Source organism: Sorex fumeus, unplaced genomic scaffold (assembly GCF_029834395.1).
Source record: "Sorex fumeus unplaced genomic scaffold, SorFum_2.1 ptg000043l, whole genome shotgun sequence".
NCBI lineage: Eukaryota > Metazoa > Chordata > Mammalia > Eulipotyphla > Soricidae > Sorex > Sorex fumeus.
Genome location: NW_026606100.1, coordinates 33,081,298 through 33,109,166, shown reverse-complemented (window position 1 = coordinate 33,109,166; position 27,869 = coordinate 33,081,298). Strand labels below are relative to the sequence as shown.

The 27,869-nt window shown below is 56.7% G+C and overlaps 1 protein-coding gene across 2 annotated transcripts in view; it reads right to left on the bottom strand.

Moving 5' to 3' along the window:
- Positions 1 to 27,869, bottom strand: part of NEURL1 (neuralized E3 ubiquitin protein ligase 1) — an 86,754-nt gene that overhangs the window by 12,541 nt on the left and 46,344 nt on the right. The window contains exons 1-3 of one of the 2 annotated variants that reach the window (XM_056120551.1): positions 20,365 to 20,404; positions 7,202 to 7,443; positions 6,512 to 6,833 (exon numbers count right to left, since the gene is read on the bottom strand). In XM_056120551.1, coding sequence (XP_055976526.1) covers positions 6,512 to 6,833; positions 7,202 to 7,443; positions 20,365 to 20,398 — 598 coding nt within the window. In that variant the 5' untranslated portion in view covers positions 20,399 to 20,404. Of the gene's footprint in view, positions 1 to 6,511; positions 6,834 to 7,201; positions 7,444 to 20,364; positions 20,405 to 27,869 lie in introns of those variants that run through there. The other variant, XM_056120550.1, reaches the window with a different exon arrangement.

Here is a 27,869-nt window from a genome sequence, read left to right as displayed (position 1 = left end):
ACTGCCAGCCCTCCCCAGCCCTCTGTTCTCTCATCTGCAAAACAGGCACACCAGCGACTTTCCTGATCCAGAGGGAAGAGAGGAGGCCTCGGGGGTGAGACGGGCAGGGCAGCTGACCATGTCCACCTCCACATGCTTCGGGCCATCTGGAGGAGAAAAAGTCCCTCCCCGGGGACAGAGGGGGTAGGGAAAGCCTCCTGGCAGAAGGAAGGCTTTGGATTAGGTCCTGATGAAACTGGCAAGATTTGGACCTGAAAGATAATACGGCAGGGGGCTGGAGCGATAGCACTGCGGGTAGGGCGTTTGCCTTGCACGCAGCCAACCCGGGTTCGATTCCCAGCAATCCATATGGTCCCCTGAGCACCGCCAGGAGTAACTCCTGAGTGCAGAGCTAGGAGTAACTCCTGTGCATCGCTGGGTGTGATCCAAAAAGAAAAACAACAAGAAGACAGTACAGTGGGCAAGGGCACTAGCCTTGCACACGGCCGACCCTGGTTTGATCCCCAGCACCCCATATGGTCCCCGAGCCTTTCCAGAAGTGATCCCTGAGTGCAGAGCCTGGAGTAAATCCTGAGCACCACTCATCCAATCTCCTCCAAAAAGAACTAGCAAGATTTCGGGTGAGCAGAAAGGAGAAAGTGTCTCCAATGACTGGAATAAAAGCAAGATTGGGGGAACAGTCTCCCCTACACAGTGCTCAGGGGACACAGCCAAGCTATCCAGACCCAGCAGCCCAATGCCCAGTCTGGCCCTTCAGAAATGCTCAGACCCCCATGCTGGGGGTCACCAGGGTTACGCCAGTAGTACTGGGTAGGGCCACATTGTATCAGGGATGAATTCTAGTCTCACCCCTGACCACTGACCTATTTCCCTGAAAACAATTAGCTTCACGGGGGGGCTGCGGGGCGGGGCTGGGCCTTACTGAGCAGTGCTCAGGGCTATGCCCAGCTCTGTGCTCAAGGTTGGGGGGTTGACCCCAGCAGTGCTCAAGGAATTAGGTGGTGTTGGGAATTCAACTGGGGCCTTTGACATGCAAAGCATGCACTCAGCCCACTGAGTTCTCTCTCTAGCCCACAACAGAAAAAATAAGTTTTACTGATGAAGAAGTGAGGCCACAGATGTGGCTTGGAGCAGAGGGCAAGCCTGCATGCTGAGGCCGCAGGGCCTGTCCCCAGCCCCTCCACCACCGAAAAAGGAAGAGGAAATGAAGTCTGTCAAGAGCAGCCCTGCATCCTCGGCCCCCGTGCAGAGAGCCCAGCGCTGGCTCCGTAAACTAATATTTGCCTCTGAGGCCTGGCCGAGGGTCAATATTGGTTTAGCTTGGGAAGCGGAAGTCCTAGATGGCACAGGGAGCCTCAACCAGCCAGGACAGCCACCCTGGGTGGGACAGACCCAGGCACTCATCTCCTGAGAGACACAGCGAGGCAGCCCCAGGGGGGCCGGGGTGGGGATGCCCATCAGGAGCTTTCCACAGCACTAGACTCCCGGAAAGCGGCCTAGGGAGTCTCTAATATCTCTCCCGAACCTGCAGAGCCCTGGGTCACACCCCTGCTATGCCCTGCTGGGCTTGGCCTCTGGCGTGCGTGAGGATGAGGCTGTCGTCTCCGCACACTGACCGCTGCCCACCTCTCCCTAGGGCTGGAATTCCAGGCCTGCTTTGACTGCAGGCTGGGCACCACCATCCCTCTCCCTGAAAACCCGACAGCAGGGAAGCTGCAGGAACTTTCTGCTTGCGGGACTTTCTCCCCTGAAAAGCACACACTTACCCACAGCTGTGCTACCTGCCCCTCCTATCCACATGTCATCTCCCCCCCACCCCCGTCCCATCCCCCCCCCCCCCCCAGCCCTCCAAGACCCATGGCAAAGCCTCTGGGGCCTGTCTCATGAACCACCTGCGCCTTCTCCATCTCCAGCTTCGGGGCTGATGCCCATCTCCTACAGGCAGTCCTCCTAGATGCCTCCTGGCTATTCCCTACAACCTTAACCACATTTAACAGAAGGACTGCACTGTGGTCATCTCTGAGCACTGGTGGGCACAGAGGGGTGGTCCTACAAGTCTCAGTGCACCAACTTTCTGTCAGGGCCTGTGGCCGGGGGGGCCCCTGAGTCAACACTGCTGAGAGGAACGTGGAGACCTTGAAAGGCCCAGACGGGAGCTTATCTCCTGTAGTATTAATCACCTCATAAAACCTGTGTTTACTCAGTCACTGGCAGAGCCTTCTTCCTGGAGGTAGGAAGCTGTTATTCTTGGAGATACCAGCCAGGGCACCCGAAGGAAAAGGGTGGCCAGGGAGCCAGCACGAGGGTGTGCCCCCGAGGCCAGAGTTCAGGAGAGAGCAGCGGGGGCTGGGGCCACGGAGTCACCAGGGCCAGTTGTGCCAACTTCCCTGGATGTCTGTAATCCAAGCAGCAGACGTGGCTGTGTGGGGTGTTGCGGGTCCCTGTCTGGGCTTCCAGACAGACGGACTGGGGAGGGGGAAGACTTGGCAGGAAAGTCTCAAGATCTCGAAATGAGGGGCCAGAGAGATAATACAGGGGCTAGAACAATAGCACAGTGGGTAGGGCATTTGCCTTGCACGCGGCCAACCCGGCTTCGATTCCCAGCATCCCATATGGTCCCCTGAGCACCGCCAGGAGTCATTCCTGAGTGCATAAGCCAGGAGCAACCTCTGTGCATCACCGGGGGTGTGACCCAAAAAAACAACAAAACAAAACAAAAAACAAACAAAACAAACACACAGAGAGATAATACAGCGGGAGGGCACTTGCCCTAAATGCACCCAAACTAGATGCCATTTTAGGCATCTCATATGCCCACCCCCTCCCCTCATCACCTCTCCCCCCTCCTCCCCCCCCCCCCCCCCCGCCCAACACACACACACACACATACCACCCCAAGTACTGCCAGGAGTAATTCCTGAGCGCAGAGCAGGAGTAACCCCTAAGCACCACTGGGTAGAAACGCAACCACCTCCAGAAAATTTCAAAATGAGACCGGGATTGGGGGTACAACCATCCCAGGAAAGGAGCGGCCAATAACCAGAGCCACAGAGAGAAAGTGAGTCTCAAAGAGAGGGAGGAACAAAGGCAGCTGTTGAGCAGGGAGAAGGGGAAGTTGGAGATGCTGGCTGGGGGGGTGGGGGGGAGAGGGAGAGACACAGCGATGTGGCGAGGAGGGGCCAGAGGGGGGGGGGAGGAGAGCAGTGGGGAGGAAATACCCTGAGACCACCTAGAGCAACAGGCACTGGGTCGGGGGAGCAACAGGGCCCAGAGCCACACGCTCCCACCTCCTCCTCCCAAGGCTTACTGGATGGATTTCTTCTTTTTACCAAAGAGGAAAAACTGATTTAGGAAGAACCAGAGATATTTTCATGCGCTAAGACCATTGATGGGCCCTAAATCAGCGCTGGGAAATGGCCAGGATTATGCTGGGTCACAGCTGGGACGGGGATCTCTGGGCCTGGGGCCGCTCAGAGCGGGCGAGCCTGCGTGGGACTCAAACTCAGCTGAAAACAGTGCACGGAAACCCACTTAGAGTGGAGAGGCAAAGGCCAGAGACTGGGGCTCCCTCCCCAGCCCCTCCCTCAGCCCCAAGCTTGGGAACCTCATCTCAGCCGCCCTGTCCTCAGCATTCCTACCTCTAAAACCCCCTGGAACCTGTATGTCCAGGCCAAGCCCTCTCTTCCGGGAAGCCTTCCTGGACTCCTTCTCCCCTCGCTGACCTCCATGAGGTCCTCAGCCGGGGGGGGGGGGGGGCAGTGCTGCTTTGGGTGTCGGAAGCCCCAGATCAAAGTCCAGCATCACCACCTCACTCCCTGGGGCCTGGCTGTCCTCCCTGCCCAGTGGGGACACAAAGCTCTCCTCCAGGGGGGGTGGCTGCAGAGAGGGGAAGTGAGGGGCCGGGTGTGGGCTGGACACCGGCTCCGCAGATGGATCGGATGACCACAGTGCTCAGCCACTCTCTTTTTTTCCCAGCTGTGCTGATGGGCCTTGGCATTTCTGCACTTTTACCCTAGATTCCCAACGAACCCACTGCAGTGTCTGAGCAGGACTGGCCTGACCTCAGGGCCCCTTTCCTGCCTCTAACAGATCACCGTCCTCCCATCTGTCCCCTCACCCCTTCCCTCCCTTGCAGAGTCCTCAGCGCCCTCCACACGCCAAGCACCAATCCCTTTTGGCAAGGAAGCCAGCTGGGGAGGCAAAGTCCCTCCCAATCCCCCTGGAATGGAAGCAGACTTGGATAGACTCGGGCCCAGCCCCAGCTATGCTGGCCCCAGGCAGTACAGAACTGGACAGGAAACTTCTGCCCTGAGGGTTTCCAGGAGGAGGTGGATTTGGAGCTGGACCTTGAAGCCCAAGGAGGATGTTGAACTTTGGGGACTGTGAAGACAGGATTCCTTTGTGAGGGAGAATTTGGGGGCTATTCTCAGCGCTCGCTGACCCTCAGGGCTCACTCCCAGCACAGTGCTCAGGGATCGAAGCAGAGTTGGCCACATGCCAGGCACATGCCTTTGCCCCTTGTACTGTTTCATTCTTTGCTTAGGGAAAAGCAAGAAGTTACCCCCACAATTCCTCTCCCCACTCACCCACCCCAACACAACTGTCTTCCTGAAAGCTGAGATACTCTTTTTTTTTTTTCTTGTTGGGTCACATCCAGTGATGCTCACGGGTTACTCCTGGCTCTACACTCAGAAATTACTCCTGGCGGTGCTCGGGGGACTATATGGGATTCTGGGGAATCGAATCCGGGTTGGCCGCATGCAGGGCAAGTGCCCTCCCCACTGTACTATTGTGTCGACCCTGAGCTGGGATGTTCTGTCTCTGAGAGGATCAGGTCTCTGCCTCAGACTCACAACCACGCTACTGAGGAGAAGCCTGAGGCCCGGATACAAGTGTCCTTAAGGGGCTTTAGTTCAATCTTCGGGGTGCCCAGGCCTCAGGGGTCCTGAGTGGTGGGTTAAGCTCTGCCCGTGCAGGGGTATCTTAGCAACCGTCAGCCACTGGACAGCTCCGCGTGTCGGCTATTTCCTGGGCCTCTCACAGAACCCTGAGAAGGAATGGCTTGGGCAGTAGGTAGGAACCAGAGATGCCCCCCCTCCCACCCAGGATGGGTGCGGCCTGCAGCATACCCCTCGGACAGCACTCCGTGTTCCCAGGCAAGAGCCTGGCTTCCATGTTTAATGTGTCCACGGGATGATTAAAAAAAAAAAAGTGATTCCCAGAATCACTTTTATTAGGGGGAAAACCAGGAAGTGCCCCAGATTCCTGGTGTTGGCCAAAAAACCAGCAAGGCGGCTGCAATTAAGCACGCGTGTCCCTGTTTGTCCTTCACTGACTTTTATGCAAAAAAAAAAAAGTATTGAGGGGCTGGAGAGATAGTACAGCGGGTAGGGTGCTTGGCTTGCATGTGGCCGACCACAGTTCAGTCCCCAGCACCCCACATGGTCCCTGGAGCCCTCCCAGGAGTGATCCCAGAGCAGAAAGCCAGAGTAAGCTCCGAGCACCACTGGGTGTGTCCACCACCCACCCACCAGAAAAAAAAGAAGAAGACTCTTCAAATGAAAAGAACCTCAATGCTCCTTGGCACTGAAGTCAAAAAGGGGAAGAAGTCACTTTCCAGCTTCTGAGGGCTTCTCCTGCCTGGGTGGGAAAAGGCAGGGTCCAGCGGAATAGCAGGGGAAACATCAACAAGAACCCAGGCTGCAGGACCTCGGTTCATGGCCTCTTGGGGTCACCTCCCTGCTGACGCCTTCCCACGTGGGCAGAGGAGGCAATTCAGTGGCCCTGCCCGGGACACCGCCCTTGGCCCAAGGTCCAACTTAGACCCAGAGGCTGAGCGTATCTCATGCACTGGGGGCCGAGCCTGGAGCTGCCTGGCCGTGAGCTCTGGGATGCCCCAACGCTCAGTGTGACCCTCCAAAAGCCGGAGCCTCTCAACCTGGGCGTTTCCCACATGTGTGCCCTCCGGGAAGGCTAGGCCCTGGCAGCCCCAATTCCACCCCTTCTCCTCCTCCACCACAACACCCACCCTCTCGCCCCCACCCCAGCCTTACTCCTGCGGCGACCCAGGGGTGGCCCCAAGAGTTCTGCCCCCTCCCCCTCGCCCAGGGCCCATCCTTTCCTTCATCCTCATCCCTACAAAAGGCACCAAGGTGGGGCCGGCCCTCGGGGAGGCTGCAGTGCACAGGCCTGGGGCTCCCTGGGGAGCGAGTGCTGGTGTTGCCACTCACCTATGGGCCCCCCAAACACCCCCCCACGGCTCCTCCTCCCTGAGCCTGAGGCCCCCGCACAGCCCGGTAATAGCAGCTGCCTCCCACGGTTGCTATGACAGCGGCGAGAACAAAGTGCCTGACACCAGGAGAGCTGCTGGGGCTGGAGATCCGGATTCGTCACTCCCTGGTGGCATGGGGGGGTGCCCGCCTGAAGGCACAGCTGAAGGGCCCCGGAAAGCCCCACCCCACCCCAGACTGCCTGCCTCAGCGGGGGGGGGGGGGGGGGCACGGACACTCACCCAGCAGCTGGACGCCCCGCGTGAGCCCGTAGACGTCCACCAGGGCCCAGAGCGGGTCGGCCGTGCGGACGCCCGTGAAGAAGAGCATGGCGGCCGAGTCGTTGATGCGGTAGAACACGCGGCCCTTCTTGTCCACCCAGAAGGCGATGATGTTGCCCTCGTTGGCAAACTCCTCGGGCAGCGCCTTGGCCCAGAAGCCGCTCTGCGACACCAGGTCGGGGCAGGCGTACTTGGGCAGCGAGTCCGGGTGGATGCGGGACGGGTCTTTGCTGGTGAAGCCCAGCCGCAGGGCCCCGCTCCAGCAGCACTGCTTCTTGGTGATCTGGGGGGGATGGGGGCAGCCTCAGGCGGAACCCCCACCCCCAGCCAGCCCTCCCCACCCTCAGGGAGCCCCCAGGCCAGGATGGCCCGCAGGGAGTCTGCCTGCAGCACCCACTACTCAGGCTCCGCCTCCTCCCACGGAGTGTTCCCATCACAGAGCTAGGGGTCCCCAAGGCCACCCCCCTGTCCCGTTCCTTCTCTGGTCCCCCAGGAAGGGGAAGACAGGAGCAAGCAAGAGGGGAGAGAAAGAGGAGGGTTGAGGAGGAGCAGAGAGGAGGAGGGGCGTGGGGGGCAGGGCAGGAAGGACAGTGGCTGGGGGAAATGACCCGAGTCCAGGCCACCGGGACACGGGACGGCGGGACGCCCCACCTTCAGCCTGACTTGCTCGTAGATGAGCACCGGGCGGTTACTGAAGGTGATGGCATTGCAGAAGCTGGCCTGCCGCTTGACGGCCTTGTGGCTGAGGTCCATGAGGATCTGGGAGCCCTTGGTGTGCGGATGGAAGAGCAGCGGCGTGGCAGGAAGTCCCCCACCGGACAGCGCTGGTGGGCAGTGCTTCTGCTTGTGATGGCATCGGTGAGAGTTGACGGGGAAGGAGCCCCCGATGGAGTCTGCAAAGGGAAAACCCACAGGGTCAGAGAACATCACCGTCCAGGGGTCGGGCTGGGCTGGGGGAAGGGGGAACTGGACACAAACAAAGGTAGCCCATGTGTCCATCAGCAGCGCCACCTGCCACCAGTGGGCACCATTTTTCTGCTAGTTCCCACCTCACCATCTCCCACTGTTCACATTCTCTCTCTATGTCCCACGTCTGCATGGTCACCTCCGTCACCACCATCCACCGTCATCCTTCACTCATCACTTACCTGTAGTACCACCAATACTAGTATTTACCGTCTACCTTCTATCAGCTTCTGTTGTGCTAAGTTATTTATTATCAATACACCCCTCCCTCCCCGCCCTGGGCTGAAGCCATAGCACAGTGGGTAGGGCGTTTGTCTTGCAAGTGGCCAACATGGCCGACCCAAGTTCAATTCCTCTGCCCCTCTTGGATAGCCCGGCAAGCTACCGAGAGTATCTCGCCTGGCAAGCTCCCCGTGACGTATTCAATATGCCAAATACAGTAACAATTGTCACAATGGAGACGTTACTGGGCCCGCTCGAGCAAATCGATGAACAACGGGAGGACAGTGACAGTGACAGTGACCCCCCCCCCCCAGGGTAGGAGTGGTAGCACAGCGGGTAGGGCGTTTGCCTTGCACGTGGCCGACCAGGGTTCGACTCCTCCATCCCTCTCGGAGATCCCGGCAAGCTACCGAGAGTATCCCATCCGCACGGCAGAGCCTGGGAAGCTCCTCGTGGCGTATTCTTGATATGCCCGAAACAGTAACAAGAAGTCTCACTTCGTGTTCCTGGAGTGAGCAGACGCCACTGGGTTACACTAGCATGCAACGGGGATGAATAGAGATGTTACCGGTGCCCGCAAGAACAAATCGATGAACAACAGGAGGAGAGTGCTACAGTGCTACCTGTCCCCATTCACTGTCACTATCACCACCATTTATTTATTTATTTTGCTTTGGGGTCACACATGGCAATGCTCTCAGGCTCTGTACTCCTGGCTCTGCACTAAGGAATTACTCAGTAATTCGGTACTCAGGGAACCCTATGGGATGCTGGGAATCAAACCCGGGTTGGCCGTGTGCAAGGCAAACGCCCTACCTGCTGTGCTATCACTCCAGCCCCCACCACCGTTTATTTTTAATGGATATTCATGATGGACTTACTGAATATCAACTCCTATCCTTGGGCACTGGAGATATGAAAAAAAAAAAAAACCCTCCTGTTGATCGTCGATTTGCTCGAGCGGGCCCAGTAATGTCTCCATTGGAGACTTTGTTGTTACTGTGTCTGGCATATCGAATACTCTCGGTAGCTTGCCGGGCTCTCCGAGAGGGGCGGAGGAATCGAACTCGGGTCGGCCATGTTGGCCGCTTGTAAGGCGAACGCCCTACCCGCTGTGCTATCGCTCCAGCCCAGAGATATGAAAAGGAGAACATAAAAGGATCCTGACTTCAGGCAGCCAAGAGTGGGGCTTGGGGGTGTGTCTCAAGCAGCACAGCACATAACTTAGATCCCCAAAGCAGTAAGATTCCCCAAGCACCACCAGGTGTCACCCAGGGTCAACACCAGTCCCAGCGAGAGGATGTGGTCTACACAGCAATTTTAAAAAGAAAAGGCTGGGGCCAGAATAATAGTACAGCGGGTAGGGCGCTTGCTTAGTATATGGCCAATCTGGGTTCAATCTCCAGCATCCCAGCATCCAGCATCCAGTCCCCCAAGCCCGCCAGAAATAACTCTTGAGTGCAGAGCCAGGAGTAAGCCCTGAGCACTGCTGGGTGTGGCCCCCAAACAAAACAAACAAAAAACAGCCAAAAGTTCAGGAAGGGAAATAAAACCTGGAGAGAAACTGGGATACAAACAGCAGACGAGGCTAAGGGCGGTCCAGCTCTGCCCTGGCGCTGGACTGACCAGTCTGGGCCATGGGACTGCATGGCCTGGGCTGCTGCTGGACACATAGGACCATGCCCATCTCCTCACTCTCCCTAAGCTGTCCTGGCCGGCACACTGGCCACGCCAGCGACCTCTTCACCAGGCTTCCCCATAGAACTGGGAGCTCAGAGCTGCCCGAAGAGCCCCTGGCCAGGACGGGCATCGCGTTGTACCGCCCAGACACCTCTGACACATGCCAATGTGGCAGCAAGTAGCAGATGGCCCCACACACAGTGCCAGGAGGTCGGGGGTCTGTCACAGCACAAAGGGAGCCAGGCAGACCAGCGACAGCGGAGTCAAATGCACAGGCTCGGCAGTTGGGAGCCAAGATCTTCCACAGGATCTGGGTGACCCAGACGGGGGCAGGTGAGACCCCTCCCTGCCCCAAGGGACCCAGCCCCAGCAGCTGAAAACCTCCAGAACTCAACCACTGCCATGCTCTCCACATACTTGGGCTGAGCTTCACCCATGAGTGAGCCTATTACTGGACCGCACGGCTGCAACTTCATTCCACACATCCAACCCATACCCCAAGAGTACCACACCACATCTGCTGGAGTTCAAAGTAGGGGGAAATCTGAGAGGAAAATATTTTATTTTACAGATATATATGTATTATATATATATATATATATATATATGCACATAAGGGTCAACTTCTAACAACGTTTTCAGTGGTTTTTCATAACAAACTATACAAAACATATTATTTCAGTTCTGCTTTGGTGCAGGGATTGGGGTTCGGATGGAAGCACCCTAAATATGGTGGCGGGAAGGTGTGATGGTGGTGAGACTGTTGTTTGAATATTAAATGTAATGAAATATTGTGAACCACTTTATAAACATTTTTTAAAATTTAAAAAACATTTTTAAAAAGATCTTCAAGGGGCTGAAGTGATAGCACAGCGGGAAGGGCGTTTGCCTTGCATGCGGCCGACCTGGGTTCAATTCCCAGCATCCTATATGGTCCCCTGAGCACCGCCAGGAGTAATTCCTGAGTGCAGAGCCAGGAGTAACCCCGAGCATCGCCAGGTGTGACCCAAAAAGCAATAAATAAATAAATAAATAAACAAACAAAAAGATCTTCAATAGGATCTGTGCCCCATCTACCCACAAGGCAGTTCCACCCTCCCGTCAGAGGAGAGAGACCTGGAGGGTGGGAAAGGAGGGGGCGGGGAAGGAGCAGCCCCACAGGTGACAGGGGCCTTCCAGGGTCTTTCAAATGTCAGTTACTGTCCAGCAGGGAAGGGGAATTTCCAGACAGGAGCTGGAGGAGGGAGGGAGGGACTCAGGGTTTGCATGGGTTTGCATGGGTTTGCATGGCAACCTCACTTTGCATCTTTGTTTCCTCTTTCACTAGGATTTGGATCCAGTGTCCACAGTCCAGGGCTGCCCCCCAGACCCCAAGCTTTGATTCTGAGCCAGAGCCATGACCCCAAGCACAGCCACCCCCACCGCCAAGGACGTCATTGGCTGGAGCTTGGGTGCAGACAGCGCACTCAGAGGTGTGCAAGTGACGACCCTGACCTGGGGTGCCCACACTCCACCCAGGTCCCTGCTTCTGCCATCTCCCTCCTCCACCTCTACCAGCTCTGTCGTCTGCAGAAGGCCGGGGAGCTTCTACGTGACCCCCAGGGGCCAGAGGGGCACGAGAACCCCTTCCTCTGCCTCTGCACATGGGTGGACATGCACCCCCACACTCCCTCCATTCCACTCGGGATCAAGCAAATTGCGAGTAAGGGCAGACACCGCTGGCTGAGGCCACACCTGCACACGTATGCACACACATACATACATACGTGCATGCCCCCAACTCAGCCTTCCTCCTTACTCCCTTTTCCCCAGGACCCAGACATAGTTGGTGGGACAAAGCTGTGGGCAGGGGCTCACCAGAACTGCTCCCAGTGGTCCAGGGTCCCGGGCAGAACCCTGATCTCTTCATCTGGCTCTGGGGAATGCCCCAGTGGGCCCCTGGCATCACCAAGGCAGGTCTACAAGTATCTCTGTGGGGTCGTGGGGTGAGGTCTCCCCCACGGCCTGTCCTCTGGGCTTCCATGAGTGGCAAGGCACAGGCTGGTCAGCCCCGCGACTCGGGCCGCAGCCTCTACTGGGGGGTCCCAATGCAGCTCCAGAGTGACCCCAATGCATCCCTAGCCACTTAGGCAAGGGGCTGAGCCCTCAAGGGCCCAGTGGAAGGAAGCAGTGGAAGCCGGGCAGTATTGTCATCACTGGCTGTGGCCGGCCCGATGCAGGCCCCCAGACATGCCGGACACCAGCCCGGAAGCCTTGCTCTCTGTAAAAGGGGGGCTTTCTTTTGAGTGTGTTACTTTGGGATCTGGGGCCACTCTCCACTCTGCACTGGGGGTCACTCCTAGACCTCAATTGTATTTTTTTAATTTGCTTTAAGGAGGGGCGTCCTAGGCAGTATTGGGGGGTCCTAGGCCTTTCCCCGAGGGACAACTAGGTCAGCGGTCCAGTGGTCAGGCCCGAAGATCTGGTGCTGGGGCCCACCTGGGACAGCCTGGCAGTGCTGGGGCAGAACGTGATGGAACCTGGGCGGGTATGTGCTAAGCATGAACCTGAACCCATCTGCTCCCGGGGATGCCCCAGATCCCCGCCCAAGGCAGGTCCAAGGCATCTCTGTAGGAGCCTCCCGAGGATGCTGCTAGCACAAGGGAAACTGCCTCCCCCACGGCTGCCTCCTCCAGCCACCTGCAGGCCCCTCGGCCTTGGTTTCTTTAACGAAGGCACCAGGACTTACAACTCATTCATAGCTGAGGGCCAGGCAAACGATGTTCCAGCACCCACCCCACCACCACTGTCCACTTCCCAGCACTGGTGTCCCTGGGATCCCCCGCCCCCCACCAGACTACTGCCCTGACAGGCACTTTATTTTTCCCCACAGGGTGCAATAGTACTGTATTTATTTATTTTGATTTTTGTTTAGTTGAATCACTGTGAGATACAGTTACAAAGCTTTCATGTTTGAGTTTCAGTCATACAATGACCGAACACCCATCCCTCCACCAGTGCATTTTCCACTACCAATGTCCCCAATATACCACCCCCCCTCACCCTTTCCAACCTCCCTCTGCCTCTCTGGCAGACAATTTCCCCCATACTCTCTACTTTTGGGCATTATGGTTTGCAATACAGATACTGAGAGGACATCATGTTTGGTCCTTTATCAACTTTCAGCACACATCTCCCATCCCAAACAATTCCTCCAACCTCACTGACTTAGTGATCCTTTCTCTATCCCAGCTGCCTTCTCCCCCAGCTCATGAGACAGGCTTCCAACCCTGAGGCAATATTCCTGGCCCTTAAAATCTGGCATGCACGTTTTAAAGTTGGGGTGTGGTCTTTTGGGTCACCTGCTTTCCGAGACCCAACGGCTCTGTGTTTTAGACCTCCCACAGTCTCCCTCACTCCCAGATCAGCTTGGGGGCTCTGCTGTAGCCTCCAGGGACCCCACGACTCATGATTCAGAGCATCCAACTGCCTTTCTGGACCCACACAGAAAGAAGCACTCATGTTCAGAGGGCCTAGGTACCACACACTGTCTCTGACCCAGGTGGGCTTGGGGCCAACCAGCTCTGGAGACTGGTGAAATCGCCAGTGAGTTCTAGGAAAGGCTACGGAGCTCTGGTGTCTGTCCCCTGAGGGACATGAGCTCCTGAGGGCCAGGACTCTTATCCACGGGAGTGTTGTGTGCTGGGACCCAGATCCAAGAACAGAGTGGGCGCTCAGGGGGTCAGCTGAATAACAATGGCCAAAACACAGAGACCAGAGGGATGGCCACCCCTGGGGGCCGCATAGACAGCGGGGGCTGGGGGTAGCCATACACTGACGCTGCCACGCCAGTCAGAAGGATAAGACTGGGCCATCGGGACAGGATGACAGGAGGTGGTCGGAGAGATGGCACAGCAGACAGGGTGCTTGCCTGGCATGCAGCTGACTGGGGTTTGATTCCCCCATGGACCATTCAGTCCCCTGAGCCCTGCCGGGGTGAATCCTGAGTGCAGGGTCAGGAGTAAGTTCTGAGCACTGCCAGGTATTGCCCCCCCCAACCCAAAAATAAAGAGTTTTTTTTAATTAAAATGAATGAGACTTGGGGCTGGAGCGATAGCACAGCAGGTAGGGCGTTTGCCTTGCACGCACCCGGGTTCGATTCCCAGCATCCTATATGGTCCCCCGAGCACCGCCAGGGGTAATTCCTGAGTGCATGAGCCAGGAGGAACCCCTGAGCATCGCCGGGTGTGACCCAAAAAGCAAAAACATTAATAAATAAATAAATAAATAAAATGAGTGAGACTTGATGTGATCAGGTGGAGGCAACTAAATCAGAATGTAGAAGACACTCTCAGACTCTTGCACTCATAGACAGCTAGAAATATCTACAGCAAATGAACCTACTGGCAGAACCCAATCAAACTTAGCCCCGGACTTGGTGAAAATCCTGGTGGTTCTGGAGGGAGAAGGGGGAGAGGAGAGGCCTGGGGCCCTATGGGCAGCAGGGACTAGTCTGAAACAGGCTGGTGACTGTGGTGCTGAGGCATTCAGTTCTACCCTTGAAATCCTATTATATTATATCCTAAGAAAATCCATTTTCTGGGTCCATAGCCATAGTACAGCCGCTAAGGTGCTTACCTTGCACACGGCTGACCTGGGTTCAATCCCCAGCACCCCAGAGCCCACCAAGAGAACGCCCTAAGCATGGCTGGGTGGGACCACCAAACAAACAATAGTTAATTTTTAAAGGGAAAGGAACCGGGGGACGGTGGGGGGACGGTGGGGGTATGTGTCTGGCAGCTCTGTATTCTGAGAGCCCCCCTTCCCCGTGCGCGCGCACACGTGAGCGCACACACACACACACACACACACACAATGCTGCAACAGAACAGAACGCACCTTCTCCAGAGCATAGCCAGGAGCGTGAGGGAGCCGCGACTAGTGTGTGATGTGCACACACCACAAGGATGGACACACATCCCGGCCAAGCATGGGCACACGGCCTCTCCCCCCGCCCCCCCCGCATCCCCCCTACTCTCAGAACAGTAGCAACAAAGGGAAGGAGATGGTGGGGAGGAAGAGGGAGGAGTTCTTATCTTCATCAGTGCCAGGGTGAAACCCAGGACCTCTCGCAGCCCGGACTGTGCTCTTGCACTCAGCTCCATCCCAGGTAGGGGTCTGGGTTAGGAAAGAACTACGGAACCTGTATTGCAAGCCATAGTGCACAAAAGGAAAAGGAGAGGAGGGGAAAGAAGGAAAGTGCTTCCCCTAGAGGCAGGCCGGGGGGTGGAGGGTGGGATATTGGAGGATGGTGGGAGGGAAACGGCCGACATTGGTGGTGGGAAATGTACACTGGTGGAGGGATGGGTATTGGATCACTGTATGACTGAAACCCAATCATGAACAGCTTCGGAATGGTCCAACTCACGGACATTCAATAAAAAGTTAAAAAAAAAAGTAGCACGGAGTTCACGCGCATTTTAGTCAGCTTAATCAGTGGCTGAATAAATAGCAGCACTCTTTAATAGATTAAAAAAAAAACGAAAGAAAGAACTATGGAGTGAATTGTTGTTCCGTGAGTCATTCAATGAACTGCCCCTGTTCAGGTTCTCAAGCTACGGGTAGATTGGCGCATGTCCGGGGAGTATGTGCCCACTAGGTGCCCGGCCTTTGCTGCTTTCCTGGGCAGAGGTCAGAGAAAGGGAGACTGGCTGAAAGGAGAGCCTCCTGCCCTGCCCGCTCCATGCCCGCTCCGGCATCTGCCCCCTGCTGCCCTGAGGGATAAAGAAGACCAGGAAGGCTGGCATTCTCCCAGAGGAATAGCTGCCACCTCACCTCTGATCCCTGCAGGTGGGCTGAGCCCAGGGACCTCCACCCCCCCCCCCCCCAGCAGTCAGCCGCTGTGCAGTTTCCTCCCTTCACTCGTAGTGTGGTATAGCAGCAGCATCTAAACGTGCAGATGCGTGGACAGGACAGGCTTGGCTGTCAGACCACGCGCCAGCCCCTGAGAACCTGACTTCGGCCTCCAGGGAGACATTCGAGATCAACTGTCAGCATCCCCGCCCCACAGGAGGGGATGTGAGATAATGAGACGCTAGTTGCTGTAAGCCACTTCTTGTTGTGGCAGTTGGGGGGATGAAGGGGGGAACTTAGGGGCCAAGTGGTGGGACCAACCCCCCAGACCATGGCTCACACCCCAGCTCTTACAGGGCTGCTTTGAAGGGCCACTTACTACACAGCAATAAAGTCCCAACTGGTCCCAGTTCGTAGATAGGGAAATGAGGTCTGGTGAGGTCATGCCCAGGGTGACAGCAGCTAAGGGGTGGGGGTGGGGGTGGTACTCTGAACTCAGCGCAGATCAGCTGCTGGCCAGCAGGTATCCTGACCAGAAGCCTGCTCCCCCCGGGGCAGTTTGTCTGCATGTACCCACATGCAGATCTTGGTGGCTAGGCGGGGTGCGATGCGGGGGTAGCATAGGAGTAGTCTCGTCCTCTCCCCAGGAAGGAATTCATGGAGACAGGGAGGGGGAAGCAGAGTGTGGGGCAGAGCCCCTCCTCCGCCAATCCCTCCCACGGAGCCTCCTCCTCTCCCACGCATCTGAGACACCCGCTCTGACATTTCCAGCCATTTCCAGCAGCCAGATGTGAAGACAGCAGTAACTCCCAACCTCCTCCCCAGTGGGAGGGGAGCAGTCCTCCTCCTCTCCCCTCCCCCATCACACCCCGAGATTCCAGAAGGGGATTCCAGATGGTAACTGTTTGGGGTTCAACTGTTTGTCGGTCTCCCCAGGGCCTCCCAAAGCCCCATGCCAGGCAGGAGAGAAGGGGCGCGGTCACCGAATTGCACGCACCGCACGGGCTGTGCCCCTCCTCACCCTTCATGCAAATACACTCTCCCCAGCATGCACATACACAGTTGGTGGGTGGCCTTAGGCTGGATATGAGGTCCAGGGAATAATCTGTCCCTAGGACCTGCCAGGACAGGAGGCAGGAAGGTGTGCCTTGTTTCTCATGGGTGCCTTGTTTCTCACCGGCAGACAGGTGGGAATGTGTCTGCACACATATATGTGTGTCTGTCTGTGTGTATGAATGTGTCCATGCATGTCTGTACATGCAAACATGTACAAGCATGTGCACATATGCAAATGTATACAGGTACATGTGTGCTTATGTACACGTGTCTGTGTGCACGTTTGTGTGTGCGTGCATGTGTACACATGTGCATAAGTATGTGAATGCTTACATATGTGCCTGTGTGAGTGTGCCCATGTATGTGTGTACATGCACACGTGTGCATGCAAAAGTGTGCAACTGTGTGCACATGCATGTACATGTATATGTGTGTACTCGTGTGCTTGTGTGCATGTATGTGTGTCTGCATGTGTGCAAGTGTGTACATGCATATATATGCATATATGCATGTACATGTGCATTTGTGCAAGTATCTGTATACGTAAGTGAACACATACATGTGTGTCTGTGTGTGCACACATATGTGTGTCTTTTCATGGGTGCCTTCATGTGTGTCTGTATGTGTGCATGTGTGTGCCTGCATGTGTGTTCCTGTGCATACAAAAGTGTGCAAGTGTGTGCACATGCATGTATGTACATGTATATGTGTGTACTCATGTGTGCTTGTGTGCATGTATGTGTGTCTGCATGTGTGCAAGTGTGTACATGCATATGTATGCATGCACATGTGCATCTGTGCAAGTATGTGTATACATGAGTGAACGCATACATGTGTGCCTGTGTATGCACACATATGTGTGTCTTTGCGTGGCTGCCTGCATGTGTGTCTGTATGTGTGCATGTGTGTGTATGTCCACATGTGTGTTCCTGTGTATGAGTGGCTGTGTGTGCACGCATATGTGTGTGTCTGTATGTGAATGTTTACATGCATGTGTGTGTGTCTTGTGTGCATGATATGTGTGTATGCCTGGGCCTGCAGGGCTCTCTGGAGAGGCCTCTGGAAGTGCCTCACTCACAGGTCTACTGGTGACCCAAGTGATGCTCTGCTGCCCGTTAGTCCCTTCCACAACCCTCTGCCCAAGCCTCGCCAACCACAGCAGACAGAAGCCACACAAGACTTGGGGTCCCAGGTTACAAACCAGCAAGGGGATCAGGGTCCAAGCTGTCCCAGCCTGGCCCCACGGCCCAGCGCAGGCCTATCCCCCAGGGGGCCTGGAGCCCACACACTTCCTTCTCGCTCAGGCACCACCTGTGCTGGGGAGGACGCTGGGTGCCAGGCACTGGATGGGCAGAGAGAATGAGGTGATGCGCCCCTGGATCCCCCTGCTCCCACCGGAGTCACCCCTGACACTACTCGGTGCAGTGAAGAAGACAGAGTGGATGCCTGGTGACAGGGGCCTTGCCGCCCTCCCCTGCTTTCCGGGTGCCTGCGGAAAGGGACAGCCAGGCCTCCCCTGAGCTCCGGGCACCTCGCCTCTCAGCGCCCAGCAGCCCCTGACCGATGAGTCTCTGCAGCCCAGCCTTGAGTGTGCATAAGAGACAGTCACAGGGGGTGCTCCAGTGGGGGTCACCGGAACATGCATCCCTCAGCCTGCCCTGGGGGAGGCAACTCTGCCCCCCTATCCCTGCCCCCAGACTGGGAGCCGCTCTGGAAACCTGCCCCAGAGAAAGGATTAAGCACAGAACTGCTGAGACCATTTTCCAAGAGGGAATTCACATCCCCTGCGGGAGCCGCTACCACCAGCACCACACACACACACACACACACACACACACACACACGTGCACACACACGTGCACACACACGCACACACATGCACACATTGACACATGCGCACGCACTGACACACACGCATACGCAGGCACACACCAACAACACATGAAGACACACTGACACACAGATACACACCAACACACATGCACACACACAGAGACATACACTTTTCCTGGCTGGACACATATGTAGGTATGTATGTACACACATACATGCAGAAACAGTTACAGACCATCACAGCCCGAGTGCCAGCTACAGCCACTCATGGAGAAGCGGAGGTAGGGCATGGCTGACCCTCTCACACGAAGGCCCCACACAGAGATGGGCTCTGCAAGCCCCCGAATCACAGGCCGCCAAAACACAGCCACAGCACATGGTCAGGGACCCCACATACAAAGTCCGGGGACACCTCCAACCCCTCCTCCTCACTGCATGCTGTAACCCAGAAATCCACTCAAGCCAAACCCAGGCCCACCGTGGAAACACCATCAGGAAATGAGTAACAGGGTCTGGGGGCTCGGGGTTTGGAGGGTGGCCTGAGAGCCACCCAAAAGGAGCATCACCCCAAGCAGCGTCTGCTATTCCCGCTCCCCCGGCCTCCCAGAAGGAGGCGGAGATGAGTCTGGAGCTGTGCCACAGAGGTGGGTGCCTGAGGGACCACTGGGGACACACGTGAGGAATCCTGGCCGGGGGGTTCCTGAGGACCACAAACCCCCAATCTCTGTGTTCTCGGCAGCTGAACCCAGGAGCCAGGCACCTCTCTGCCAGGGTCCCATCCACGATGCCCAGCTCCCAGCTCCCCTGCCCTTGGGCCCTCTCCACACTGAGCCTCCCTCAGCGTCCATCTTCCCTCAGCCCAGTGCCTCGAGCAGGGACACGGCCCCTGAACCATGCAGAGGAGGAAAATGAGGCCCCAGAAGTCACCTGCCCTCCTCCGACACACACGTGTGGGTGCCCGTCCTGGACATGCCTGGGCCCCCACTGAGGACACTGCTGTGGCCGGGACACTCTGGGGGGCCTCTGCCTTTCCCAGGCCACAGGCTGGCCCAAGTCTGACTCCAGTGGAAAATGCCAGTCGGCTCCAGCCCCTGTGCCAACAGGCCCACAGGGGCCAATGAGCCTTGAGAGGAGCCCCCGCCCCCACCGGGCAGGGCCCGACCCAGGTCAGCCCAGTCCGCGTGAGACTCAGGCCAAGGCCCCAGCCACTGGCAGTGCCCTGGTCAGCGCCGGATTATGTGTCTTCCAGGGCCTTCCATCTGTCACTTAGCCCTCCAGGCCTGGGACGAAATTCATTTCCTTTTAAGAGAGCCAATGGTTGGCTGTTGCCCCCTCTCCATGACTGCCTTTTTTCTGTTTTAATTAGAAATTACCCACTCAAAGTGCAGAGCCTGGTGGGGCAGAGGCCACCTGGTCGCCAGTGTCTCCCCCCACCCTCTGCCCCAGGTCTCCCTACCCAGCCTAGCCACCACCCCCTTCCTGCCCGGGGCCTCTCCCAGGGTCCTGCACAGGGGAGGCAGCCCCATTTCCGGGGGGAGGCGGGCAGCGGGCGAGGGTGCAGGAACTGCCCAAGGTCAGCCCACACTGTGCTGGCACCAGCTGGGATGCCCAGGGTGCTCAGCTCTGGGGCCCTGTGATGACAAAACAAGTCCCCGGGGGGTCTGGGGCAGGCAGGACCAGCACTGAGGCCAGGTGGGGAGGGACAGGAGTCAGATTAGCAGGACCGTGACCAGGCGGGTGTCTCCTGCTCCACGCTGCCAGGTGGTCCCACTGGTGATGTGAGTCGGGGGTCACGGCTCACGGGCACCCAGCAACTCCGGTGCCCTCAGGTGTGAGCAGACCCGGGCACACACCAGTCAGCACCCACTGAGCCCTGACATACGGGCATGCATGCTCACGCACACGCGTGTGCCGGCACACGCACCTCCCCCGGGGCCAGCAGGACCCTCAGCTCCAGCCCCAGGGCAGGAGAGGGGGTGGCCAGCGCCCAGAGTAGTGAGAGGACACGGACTTTGGGGCGACCACGGGCTGCCAGGGACAGCCTCCGCCTCCTGGTCTTCCCAGTGCCCCCGAGATTCCCTCTCCCCGGCGCCCCCCCACCCAAGGGTGCCCCCTTCCCTCGGCCCCAGAAGCCAGCGAGAACTGGGGAGGCAGGGATGACGCTGCCCCGGCCCCTGGCCCCAGGCCCGGCCGCGCCCAGGTGCCGGCCCGCATCCCGGCCTTACCGTGCAGGCTGCTCCGGGTCATCTGCGCCCCCATCGCGGGCGGCGGCGGCGCGGCCACCTCGGTCCGTCCGTCGTCGGGTCGGGCGGCCTCGTCCCCCAGCCGCCCAGGCCGCGACTCCCCTCCCCCGCCCCCTCAGCCCCCGCCCCCAGCGGGCGGCATGGCAGGGCCCCGCCCGCCCCGCGCCCCCACGGCTCCCTCGGCGGCACCACCGGGCGGGCGGCCGGGCGGCCACACGCGCACGCCCCTCGCCGCGCCGCCTCCGGAGCCACCCGCCCCGCCTCCCCCGCCGGACGGGCCGCGGATCTGTCATGTTTATTTACATAAGGGGGAGGGACGGGCCGGGCGCTCCTGAAATAGCCGCGGACGGACGGACTGACTGACGGACGGGAGGAGATGCCCGGCCCGCGCGCGCACACGCACACGCGCACACGCACACGGCCGCCTCACACGCACGCCTCTCACACCGCCGCACGCTCTCGCACACGACCACACATCTCACACACAACCCACACTCACGCACAACCCACATCTCACACATCTCACCGCACACGCTCTCACCATACACACGACCACACACATCTCACACACCACCACACACTCACACATTTTGCCCCACACGCACATCTCACACACCACCACACACTGTCACACACAGCCACACACTCACAACCACACACACACCCCACACGCACACCTCGCACAGAACCACACACTAGCACACACAACCACACATCTCACACACAATCGCACACTCACACACAACTCACCTCACACACTCTCACCATACACACGACCGCACACATCTCACACACAACCACACCTCACACACAACCGCACATCTCACACATTTCATCCCACATGCACATCTCACACAGCACCACACACATCTCACACAACCACACACTATCACAACCACACACACAACCACACACTCGCGCACAATCCACATTCTCACACACAACCACACATCTCACACACGATCACACTCATACACAACCACACACAACCACACACTCTCACACATCTCACCCCACACGCACATCTCATACAATCACACACTATCACACACAACCACACACTCCACACACACCACAGACAACCACACACACACAACCACACACTCTCACACACGACCACACATCTCACACTCAACACATCTCACACACAACCCACAGTCACCCACAACCAACTCTCACACACAACTACACATCTCACACACAACCAACACCCTCACACACAACCACACATCTCACACACCACACACTCAGACAACCACACACACACAACCACACATCTCATACACAACCAACACTCTTACACACAACCACACACTCTCACACACGACCACATATCTCACACACCACCACACACTCTCACATACCACTCTCACACACAACCACACATCTCACCCAGAACCACACACTCACACATCTCACCCCACATACACATCTCACACACCACCACACACATCTCATACAACCACACACTCACACACAGCCACACACTCACACACAACCACACACTCGCATACAACCACACACTATCACACACAGCCACACACACTCACACATAACACACTATCACACATCTCTCACACACCACCACACATCTCAGTCCACACGCACATCTCACACACAACCACATACAACCACACACTCTCACACTCTCACCCCACACGCACATTTCACACAACCACATACTATCATACACAGCCACACATCTCACACACCACACACACACGACCACACACTCTCACACACTCTCACACACAACCACACACTCACATACAATCACACATTCTCACACACAGCCACACACACACACATAACCACAGACTATCACACATCTCTCATACACCACATCTCACCCCCCACACACATCTCACACACAACCACACAAACTAGCACACACCTCACCTCACACACACCACCACACACATCTCACACACAAACACACACACTAGCATACATCTCACTCATACACTCACCATACACACAAACACACATCTCACACACAACCACACACACTAATCACTCATCTTACCTCACACACAATCACGTATCTCATATCTCACACAATCACACACATGATCACATGTCGCACACAATCACACTTGCACATATCTCACATACACCATCACACATCTCACCCCCACACATATCTCACACACACAATCATACACATCTGACACATACAATCACGCATCTTACCTCACAAAGAGTTACTTCTCACACACAATCACATACTCTATAACACATCTCATACACAATCACACCCTATCACACATCTCACACATAATATCACACTCTATCACATATCTCACATACAATCACACGCTCTATCACACATCTTACCTCAAACACATAACCATACAGTCTGTCACACTTTTTACCTCACACACAATTACACACTCTAGCACACATCTCACAATCATTCATTATCACACATCTCACCTCAGACACAATCCCACACCTCACACACAATCACGTATCTCACATATACTCTATTACAAATCTTAACCTTACACAATCACACACTCTATCACACATCTTACCACATACACATTCACACACACTATTACACATTTCACCACAGTAACAAGAAGTCTCACAATGGAGACATTACTGGGCCCGCTTGAGCAAATTGATGAACGGGAGGACAGTGCTACAGTGCTACAGTCATGCACTCACATACACACTCTACCACATCTCTCTCTCACACACAATCACACATCACACCTCACATACAGTCACATATTTCACACCACACACATCTTACTACACACAATCACACACACCATCACATATCTCAGCTCACAATCACACATCTCACACACAATCACACACTATCAGACATCTCACACACAATCATATACTATCTCACATCTTACCACACACAATCATACACAAACTTTATCACACATCTCACACCACACACAGTCGCACATCTCACATACACACTCTATTACACATCTCACATACACAATAACACACCCTATCACACATCTCACCTTACACACAATACCACACTCTAACATGCATCTCACCCCACACACAAACACAACCACAAATCACACCACACACACAATCACATATCTCACCACACAGTCACACTATATCACCACACACAGTATCACAACACTCTAACATACATCTCACCCCTCACACAAACACAATCACATATCACACCACACATACAATCACACACCTCATCTATACACAGTCACACAACTCACCACACACATTCTACCATATATCTCAACGCACACACAATCATACTTCTCACTACATACACACATACACAAAATCACACATCTCACAACACTACTACGTATCTCACCACACACATACTCTATCACACATCTCACCTCACAATCATACATTTGACTCCACAGTCACACATCTCACCGCATACACTCTCTATCATTTATCTCACTACATACACACATATATCAACACATACACACCTCACCATGCACACAAAAACATACACACATATACACATACACCTTACCACACACACACACACCCAACCCCACCATTGCTAGGACTCTAGCTTTTCACATGCATTAAGCACCTGCTACAGGCAGACCCCAGAGAAGGCAAGGAGGACCCCAAAACTGTCTTTGTTCCTGCCCTTGGGGCCCTTACAAGCTGCCGGAGGAGCGCAAGGGCGCAGAGCCAACGACATTGACTTCTCCAGGGCTCTGATGCAAGTCCTTGGGGGCGCTCACCTTCAGGAGATCAATATTGTTACCCACCACATTATTCTACGGGGGGGGGGGAACTGAGGTGGAGGGGGCAGCGCTGGGTGCACCCCGGGGGATCTGGCCCCTATCCACACTTTCCCCCCACACCAAAATATCCCTTGATCATGCACACACACAAACACATGCCAAGGTGCGCGTTCCGCACCGCCCATCTGTCATATGGCACACACACACATGTGCCAAGCCTGGCGGGGACCTGGCCCGGCAGTCCCTCCCACAGGGCCCTCCCTGTTCCCCCAGCCCAGCAAGGACACTGCACTGGGATCTTCTCCTGAGTCACCTCCCTGCCGCCCTCCTGCCTAGTGCAGGGCAAGCCCCCTCCTTGGGGCCAGCCTCTGCTCGGATCCCTGCCTCTCCCGCCCCTCCTCTGTCGCTGCCATGGCTCCTGCGGCCCAGGCTGCCTGCTGACCTGCTCCTGGCTGCAGCCACACAATGCCACAGACCATGATTAGAAGCCACACTGAATGGGCTCTGGCTCACATGGGCTCTTTGTCCAGCAGCCTCACTACGGAACAGAGAATCACACGCTTAAGAACATGTCCCGGGGGACCTGGGAGAGGGCTCCAAAGACTGGAGCAGACCTTATTTTATTTTATTTGCTTTTTGGGTCACACCTGGCGATGCACAGGGGTTACTGCCGGCTCATGCACTCAGGAATCACTCCTGGCGGTGCTCAGGGGACCATATGGGATGCTGAGAATCGAACCCAGGTCGGCCGCGTGCAAGGCAAACACCCTCCCCACTGTGCTATTGCTCCAGCCCCTGGAGCACAGACTTAGCACGCACAAGCCCCAGTGTGGATCCCGAGGCATTGCACAGTGTTCCCAGCACCACCAGAAGCCATCCCCAAACACCCCTGGGTTTGCCTCTCCCCTGCCACCGTGAAATGGTGTTCTCAAAGAAAGGGGCCAGGCGAGGGTCTCAAGTAGGCTCTTCTGAGAAGCAGCGATACTGGATACACAGCCTGTAGGCATCCGTGGGCACTGGAGAGAATGTTCCAGAGAGTGCGTGCTCCAGGTGCTGAGGCCTGAAGGAGACCAACACCCTGGAGGGCTGAGTCACTGCAGCAGGGACAGGAGACAGATCCCGGGGGCGGGGGGGGGGGCTGGGGGGAGAAGGGGGAAGGGACAGGATGGGGGGGGGCGTTCCTGTGATAAGTCACAGGGACTGGGATACACTGTGAGGGGGGGATTGTGTATTGTGTATTGTGACGACCCTTGGTCGTCAGGGTCACAGAGGACCCAGGCAGGTTTCAACAGAGGGACGACAAGCCCAGACTGGCATTGCTAGAAAGTCAAGAGGATGGAGGGCGGGGAGGGAGGGCAGTGACAGATGCCAGCAGGGAGAAAGGGGCCTGTCCACACGATCAGCTGCACCTCACCTGCAGGCTCCCCTAGAACCCAGGGCCACCCCGACAACAGAGCAGGAGCTGAGGAAACATCTCACAGGTGCAGCTGAATTCTTTGGGCTCTTCGGTCAGGACTGGGTGAAGTAACCAGGTGTGTGTGGGTGGGTGGGGGCATTGGGGAACCAGGAGTCCCTGGGAGGGGAGGTGGCCTTTGGCCTGGCCTGATGAGAATGGAGTGCAGAATTAGGAAGTGACATGGGTGGCCCCAAGCTTTTATTGTCACCTGGCCTGACGGGGGTTTTCCTCTGACCCACCTGGGTCCTGTTTCTCACCAGCTTCTTCCTCGATTTAAAAAAGAAGTGACAAAGTCCAGTGTCTGAGGGCCTTCCCACACCCCCAATCTAAACAACATGCAGGACACCCAGAGATATGATGCTGCCGGCATCATACTCTTTTCATGTTGATTGCTTTATTGCTCTGTTTTACCCACCAAGGATAACCCCGACAACTTCACAGACCAAAGGATGATTTTGCTAGAAAGACAGAAGCCCTGACCTCCACCACGGCTCATTCCTCAAGCGTCTCTGAGCGAGGCCCTCCGGAAGGCAAGCCCGGGCTTGCGGGGATCAAGGACGGACGTTTCCTTGCACAAAGTCAGAACTCCACTGCAAGAATCAGTCAAAGATCCAAGCCAGGGCAGGGGGAGCTGCACCCCAGCACCCACTGGGCCACTTCACACACAGAACACCCCCCCCCCCCACCACACACACACACATACATCCCTGCATGGTGGGAGCTTTGCACACATCAATTATCGCCCTCCTCCAGGTCAGGCGGTGCCAGGGATCCAACCCAGGGCCTCACACACTGCTAGGCACATGATCTTCACCTGAGCCATATGCCTGGACCCTCACGGGTTCTTTTCATTCACATTCGCAGAGGCCCAGTTCCTGTGTCCCTGGCCTGAGCCGGTGTCTTGAACATTAAAGTCTAGGGCAGGGCTGGAGCTACAGTACAGCAGGTAGGGCGTTTGCCTTGCACACGGCCCAACCTCGGTTCGATTCCTAGCATCCCATATGGTCCCCCAAGCTCCACTAGGAGTAATTCCTGAGTGGATGAGCCAGGAGTAACCCCTGTGCATTGCTGAGTGTGACCCAAAAAGAAAAAATAGAATAAAATAAAGTCTAGGGCAGACCCAACCGAGAACCCCCAGACATGGAAACCACTTCCCTGGGACCCTCGGAGCTGCCGCTTCAAGGGTCACCAGGGAAAAGAGGCATTAGAGAGCGGCCGTGGCTGCAGGCAGGTGCAGGAGCCCCGTGTCCACTCTGCGGGCAGTGCAGCGGAGGCCTCGGGTCAGGCCTAATGTCTCCTGGGGCTTCACATGGCGTGGGGGGGTGGGCGACAGGCACCTCAATGACAAGGTGGGCCGCAGATGCTGGAGTCTGGAAGGTTCCTCTCCTGACCGGAAGGAGGGGATGACCCCACGGGGGAGCAGCCCAGAGGCAACTCCTGGTTGCTGATGGTTCTTTGTCATCGAGAGCAAGATTCGATTGAGCTGATGAACCAACCACCTGCTGTCGGGAGCTTCAGGCCGGCCGCCAGGGCTGGTGCTGGGGGATGGGGAGCAGGGACCCCTCCCCCACCCCCCTACAACCTCCCCATGTCCAGAAGCATGACGGGCGCCTCAGGCCTGGAAGCACAAGCACCACCGAGGCCAGGGCAGCCGCAGAGCCGCCGGAAACCGGAGCCGGGAGCCCAGCCTGTCCTCTGGGGCTGAGACAGGTGCCCCAGCAGTGACAGGTGCCAGCCGCCCGGGATGACAGGGACACAGCAGGTGCAGGGGCGGGGGCCGGGAATCGGAGAAAACAGCCCGAGCGGGGTGCCCCTCCCCGGGCCCCAGGCCCAGGGCCAAGCAGCCCTTTCTCAGACCCTCTGAGACACAAACATGCCCCCCCCCCACCCTCCCTCAACCCAGTCTCTGGGCCGAGTGGGCAGAAAGGACAGAACGAGAAAGAAACCCGGTTTCGGTTCCCAGGACAGAGTGTGCCAGATGGAGCCCGCACCCTGAGCCCCCGGCAGGAAACAAACATTCACCCGTGATAAGATCTGGGTCAGCGGCCAGAAAGGGCGGACGCCGTGCCCACCCCACCCACGTGCGGGTGGGAGCCAGGTCTGGGGCTCAGCCAGGCAAGTCGCCACCATGTGACCACTGAGCTGCTGTTCAGACCCAGAGCTCAGCAGCCGGGGAGCTGAGGGCAAGGGCAGAGTCCAGCACGGAGCACCGATGCTGCCCAGAGACTGAGGGGCCGCGCCTGTCTTCCTTGTACCCAGCCCCATTTCTCAACACCTCCCACCTGTGCCTGACACATGAGGATGTGAGCACA